The 7126-nt window shown below is 37.2% G+C and overlaps 1 protein-coding gene across 1 annotated transcript in view; it reads right to left on the bottom strand.

Moving 5' to 3' along the window:
• Positions 1-1757: 1757 nt before the first annotated feature.
• The window catches only part of LOC114054168 (protein APCDD1), a 48568-nt gene continuing 43199 nt past the window's right edge, over positions 1758-7126 (bottom strand). The window contains exons 4-5 of the mRNA XM_027877327.1: positions 6607-6928; positions 1758-4262 (exon numbers count right to left, since the gene is read on the bottom strand). Coding sequence (XP_027733128.1) covers positions 3811-4262; positions 6607-6928 — 774 coding nt within the window. The 3' untranslated portion in view covers positions 1758-3810. The remainder of the gene's footprint in view (positions 4263-6606; positions 6929-7126) is intronic.

Below are 7126 nucleotides of genomic sequence, written 5' to 3' on the forward strand. Positions count from 1 at the left end.
AGCACCTTATTTCCTGTTTTGGAATTGAGGGAAATGAAAGAGAGTCTTGGAAGTTTGGGGTAGAAAATCAGCATAACTTTTCTAAGAATGGCCATCTTAAAAGTCATTTAAGGTTATAATTCTTGACTCTCCAGTGTGAACTTTCCTGAACCTTATAGCCATATTCTTCCAAGAATGGTGGGAAACTCAACAGCACATCTGGGTAATCTGATGTAGGACATTCACCTTTAGAAAACTTTATTCATAAATGAAGGTACCAAGAACTACTTACTTATATGTTTACTTTCTCAGCTCCATAAAGCCTTGATGAAAATCATCTATACATATATATATATATATATATGGAGAGAGAGAGAGAGAGAGAGGATATTATTGATGAATGCATGAAAAGATAACAGAAAATTCCCTACATCTACATTTCTATACCTTTGCCTTCTCATGATGTATGGTGATAACTCCTACTGTGTCTGTTGATCTTTTTTTTTTTTTGATGGACTTGGTAGGACAAAATTCAACCTTTAAGATCCTCTGCAAACAAATGAGTCATCTTCTGTATATATTGTAAAAAGATGTGACTAAGGAAATCACTTTGTTGAACAATCCTATATCAAGCTAGTCATAAAACAGCAAGACATCAGCTCACTTAAGGTGTTCGACTATAGCATAGAAGATATCCTGCCCAGCATTCAAGCAAAAGTGTTTCCTATTAATAAGGGTTTTCTTTAAATGTTCTTATTCACAGATGCCATTTTAGTAATTGCATTGAGCCCCATATCCTGTAAACTTCTTCAGCAAAATCCACAGAAATTCAAGAGATTCTCCTACCACTAGAAGAACAAAGGGAATGAAAAATGAGCAATGCCAAGATGATATTTAACTGAACGGAGAACCCACTGAGTTAACCCACCAATGTGTACATCTTGGATAGTGTTTGTAAATACTTATTCATACTTGTTGATTGAATTATTGGATGGATATTGCCAATGGAAAATGACCTGCGTCCTGAACTGAGTGGGAGGTGAATGGCTTATATTGCATTTGAGAAATTCCTCAATACTTTCAATCATCTCAAGTATTTTGCAGTCAGAAAAAAAATACTTTAATCATAATATTCTCCTGGTAATGCTATATGGCTATGACTCATAAAACATCATGACCTTAAAATATTCAAAATCACAAGTAACTCAAAGGGCACAGAAAGACATATGGTGGGGATAGGTAGACTATAATATATTACCCATGATAGCCTGTGCCCCATTCGTGGAATAAAATACATATTATCTGGCCATGCATGTCTTGGATGGAAGTAGGCCAGTTATATATTAGGACTAAAAAATAATGGATGATTTAGATTACACTGGTACTCACAAAATATTAAAGTACTAGAGGAAAGCCTCCAGTGTGTCAGGTGTGTCCTCTGTACACAATTTACAGAAAGACATGGGCAAGAATTTGTACAAAATAAGAGATAAAAAGGGTTAAGTGACCCCACACCAATAGGATTTTATATCTAAGTAAGTTTGTAAAAAACACAGTAAATCCAAACCTATATATATATAAATATATATTGCAATTAGCTAAGAAACCCATCATTGTACCCAAACTATATAAATGTGTTATCTTGATTATCATTTCTAATAAATTACATTAGTGCTAAAGGACCTGTATTCACATGAATTCTGTTTTGTTCTCATTAACAAGACATGTGTTTGTATGTATCCATTTTTGTATAGAGATACATGCACATATATGTGTATATAGATATATGCATATATATCTCTTGACATACTTGCAATTTTAAAAATAAATTATATAAATATACACACATTTTTCTAAAAACTGCAAGTATTTAATATGGAAACAATTTTACAGACCTATGGGTTAGAGTCTCTAATTTCAATAGCTATTAGCCTGTCACTTTCATGGTTAAATTGCTGATATAGCCTATGATAGTAAACATTATGTGCTTCGTATGATTTGTTATGGCTTATGATGATAGAATGTATACTCCACTTATTAGATGACTCCATAGATAAAAGAAATTTTTACAGGAGTATTAATGCTTTTCCAGTTCTTTTCACTATGTAGTAAATTTGGCAAATCAGGTTAGTATTTTTATGCTGAATAAATGATGTTGGTAATCTCCATAATTATAAATATAATCTAAACATTTTTATTTAATAGTACACACCTACATGATCCTTAAAAATTTTAATCACAAACAATATTACTGGCATTTAATTTTAATATTAAATAGAATAAGGTCTTAACCCTGACTGATTTTTTGCCTTCTACAAGACTTCACTTAAATCTAGATCTTCAATAGTTGTCTATTTGCTTCAGTTCTTTTTCATTACTTTCTATTCTTAAGAATACTTGATGTTTACACAGACCCTTAATCCAGAGCACATTACAGATATTATACCCTTCCAGTGTCTCAGTGGGACAGAATTAGGGGCAGAAATGTTATGTTCTATTTTTCACAAGGTTAGACTGAGGAAAGAAGACACTGGCTTATTCCATGTTGCATAACTAAGTCAACTGCTGATTAGGAGGATTAGTCTAATTACCTGACTCCCAGTTAAGTCCATATGATAGTAAGACTTAATACAAAAGCCAAGATATACATGTCATGAAAGGAATGCTACAAATCCCACAGGATACTGATTTTTATATTTTCTCTGAATACCAGGCCCTTTCCCAGCAAACATTTCTTCTGAAAATGTATTTTGATGGTAAGAGAGATATTGAAAATCTAGATACTTCTGCTTACCTATAACAAAATATCATACAAGCCAAGGTGAAAGTTTTAAGAAAGGGAAACGGCATATTAGGAAAAGGACCATATTATCATCAGCATTCATGTGGCACTTTGCAGGACTTGTACATACCAGATACATTACTGTCTACCCTCTGATTTATAATGGCATTGCTTTCTACATACTGATTCCAGCAAATTACCTATTTACACAGGGCACAGAAGCAACAAACCTAACATAACAAAATCACAGTAATGGGTTGGATTAAATTGACCTCTAGGGTCCCTTTTGTCTCTTCTCAACCATGAACACAGAACAGTGCCACATATGCTCCACTAAGTATATTCTTTAAAAGTAAAAAAAAAAAAGTGTAAAAAATAGCTTAAATTACTTTGAAATTTTAATTACAGATATTTTCCATTCAGTACTTCTGAAAGGAAGGCTTTCAATTCTCTCTTCTTCTGTATAAAAATTGAAAAGATCATTTAGATAAATCCTTGTGTCTTTGAATATATACATATCTACACCAAAGCATTTTCTTGAAGTAAAAAGATGCCATCCTCCCAGCACTAACCCAATACTGCATAGGACTATTGAAAATGGTTAGATTTTGAAGGAGAGGCAGTTTCAGAGATGGGAAAGGAAGTGACAAGAGGAAAACGGCAGTGAAAAACGTAGCCGGATCTTTTTTTCAACTAAAGTTCAATGCAGCCAAATAATATAATATTTTTTTAAAATCCCAACCCCCAAAGAATCTACTGCCCACAAACCATCTGCAGTCCTAAAGTGCAATTACTGTTGTGCAGTCACTCAGGCCAGGGAACAGACTGGATGAAGTTCAAAGCAGAAACTTCAAACAAGTGCTATTCATGATTCCGGGGCTGGGAGTAGGGCTTGAGGGAGGAGGGGAGAAGAAAAAGAACAACAATTCTTAGGCATTTGAGTGCATCAGGGGAATAAACATCCTTTCTTTGGGAAAGAAAATCCACAAATCCCAAGAAATCCTAGTTTGGAAAATAAAAAATATATATATTTTAAAGCATAAAGAAATCTAGCTGAAGGTATTCCAATGTGGAACAGTCCAAAAGCATGCAATCAGAGTGAGGAGTACAGTACAGAAATTCCTTTCAGGTGCCCCATTCCCATAGTGGCCTATTGCATTCTCCTCTGTTAAGTCTTCTGATCTGGGTGCTGAAGATGCGCACTGAACTAAGGGCATTTGGTAAGATGTGGCTCTCTTTTCTGGCCGGTCAGGACTGGATCCATCACTGGGTCTCTGGCCATTGTACAGCAAGTACCGACCCCGTGCATCTTGTTCCATTTTGAAGATCTCGTACTCGGTGTGAGGTAGTTTAATTCCCAAGGCAACACAACCATTGGTGTGAGTCACATCCTGCTGAATTCCAACCTGCCATGAGCCCTCAGCTCCACATTCATTCCCATTGAACACATTTAGGAGAGAGGCTGTGGCTGCATCCATGGGGGTGACCTTCATGTGATTCACTATGGAGGAAGAGGATAAGAAGAAAAAGTTCATTGTTTCCAGAGAAGCAAGCATGTGATAGCGAAGCCCTCTAGAGCAGACACTAGCAATACAATATATCAATGATTTTCCTTTTTTTTTTTCAAGGGGTAGTGAAGAAGAAAAAAGACTCCATCCCCTCCCCTGCCCTATATGACCAGAACCTTCTTATTTGGCACCAAATGAATTACAGGTGTGACTGGGTAAACTTACTTCATTTGGCCAATAACATGGACCTTGGTAGTTCTGTCAATGCAGGCATCCTGTTAATTATGATCTTCATAACCTTAGAAAGCAATGGCTTATGAAATGTTTCTACATCATCACATCGCATGAGTTAATATTATCACATCGAAAAATACCCTACTAAAGAGTACTGATAGAAACTGGAATTTTTTTTAATAGAATAGGATGTTTTGAGGTCTTTAATAGATTTAGCATCAACCACTTCTCCATACCCTGAAATTAATCCAGGCCCACAAGGCTAGGGTCTGAAAGAAATTAAGTTGTGGGCAGTAAGACAAAATGTAGATAAAGATTTAGAAGAGAAAAATCCCAGCATTTTTCACATAGAACCTCAAAGCTGGAAGGGATGAGGGAGTCATAGGAAAGCTATAGGGAGTTTAGTGGACTGAAAGCATTGTTATGTGGTAAGCAAAAAGCTAATGCCATCTTAGCTTAAGTTAGTAGGAGGGCAGTGTTTTAGATAATTCTTTTATTAAGGGGATTTGTTCTGTGAAGTGTGGATTCAGTCAAAGGGCCGCACTTGAGGACATAGAGAGATACGTGTGACTTCAAGGCTGCAGGTTCCCCACCTCTGGTCTAGAACAAGGGGGGAGAGAGAGTTCTGATGTACCCTGACCTTGTCAGACCATATAGAGTATTGTTTGGGGTACCACATTTTAGGAAAGAAACTGCTAAGCTGGATCACATCCAGGGAAGAGCTGATAAAAGGCCTGTAAACCTTGCCAATATGAGTGAGGATTTCCTGAAGAAATTGGGGACCTTTATTCTAGAGAAGAGAAAACTCAGCAGGGAACATGATAGCTGTCTTTCAAGTATTTGAGGAGCCTTCAAGTGGGAGAAAGATTAGAATTATTTTCTATTTGCCCCAGAAGGCAAAGCTAGGAACAATGGATTTCAGAAATTGTGGAGTGGAAGACTCTGGCTTGATGTAAAGGGTACCTTCCTAATATTACTATCCAAAAGCTGAATGGCCTCACTGATGATGTTGTGAATTCCCCAAACATAGGAAGTCTTCCAATAGTCTGGATGACCATTTGTCAAGGATGTTATACCTGAGCAGGTAACCCCTCTACAAGTTGAAATGAATGTAAGATCCTTTCTTGCTCTTGGGCAGGTCTATGTGCCCATCATCTCAGAAATGTGTCCACATGTTTCTTAAGACATCTAAGAAGAGACTCCATGACTACTCTTGAAAACGTATCCCACTGTCTCATACTTCTTAACAAAAATGATTGTAAGCTCCTTCATCACACGAATCACCTCCTCTATTTCATTAGTGTTCCCTCCAAGTCAATCCTGCATTTCATACAGTTTTCAGCTAGGGTCCATGGATCCCTGTGGATGGATACCAAGATACCAGGAGGTTTGTGAACTTGGATGGGAAAAAAATCACATCTTTATTTTCACTAACCTCTAACTGAAATTTATCATTTCCTCCCAATATAAATTTTTTAAAACCCACATTATTTTGAGAAGGGATCCATAAACTTCATCAAATTGCCAAAGAGATGCACAATACAAAACAAGTCAACAACCCCTGATCTAATACAATGTTCTGTACCAAGATGAAAACAGAAACAAAAACAAACAAACAAAAAAAAAACACTTCCAAGTAGGTGAGAGCCCCTTTTCTGTACAATTTATTCATTCTATGACATCTTTCCCCCACAACCTCAGGCAATAGATGCCTTTCTGCATTTTCCCTATGAAACTTGCTCTTAAAAAAGATCAGCTATTAGTCATTTACACTTTTTTTGAGAATTTAAATAAATGTATTACCTCTCCCAATGTGATTTGTATTCTAGGCTAGGGTTTTGAATATTGTTAAAGTAAATACCAGGAGTCAGGATTCCTAAACTCATGAAATTATGCAACAATATACAAAGTTGTCACTGCTCTGTAAGGAGTGGGCATCTGCTAACCATTGTATGACAGGCTCTGCCAACGGAAAAATTTCCCCCCTAATTTCTTGCCTCAGTCCCTCCTGTGGTAATACACCTGTCCACAGCAGAAATGGTCAAGCCTTGCTCGTCATCATTCAATCCCTAGAGAAATTCTGATTCACGACAGGAGTCTTACCTTTGAACACAAACTCTGTGCCTCCCATGACCCTGGCAGAGTGTACACCACGGCTGTAGCGACCCTGGGCATAAATAGTGAAGGTGGGATGCTTGCAGATGGGATCAGAATAGTGGTAATAATGCCCTTCCCAAGTATTATTATTGTCATGAAATATGAAGTGGCGAGTGAGGAAGAGAACTTCAGGGCGTACTTCACACCTCTGGCTCACCCACTCCCCATGTAGGCCAATGGTCAGGTCAGCTTTGGGGGGCAATATTGGAGGATGGTGCTCATCTGAACGGTAGATGATCCGGCATGCAATGCAGGCATGGTCATGATTCTGAAACCAGAGAAGAAACCCAGTTAAAGACCCTTCTCATTAAAGGGAAGCTATCATTCAACCAAGAAACATTTATTAAAAAACCTACCACCGCTATTCGTCATGTTAAGCAGTAAGGATACAAAGAGAAATAAAACAGACCCTGCCTTCAGGACCTTAAATTCGATCAGGGAAGACTCTGTGTGTGTGTGTGTGTGT

This window comes from Vombatus ursinus, unplaced genomic scaffold (genome assembly GCF_900497805.2).
Source record: "Vombatus ursinus unplaced genomic scaffold, bare-nosed wombat genome assembly UNPS02014812.1, whole genome shotgun sequence".
In the NCBI taxonomy this organism is placed as follows: domain Eukaryota; kingdom Metazoa; phylum Chordata; class Mammalia; order Diprotodontia; family Vombatidae; genus Vombatus; species Vombatus ursinus.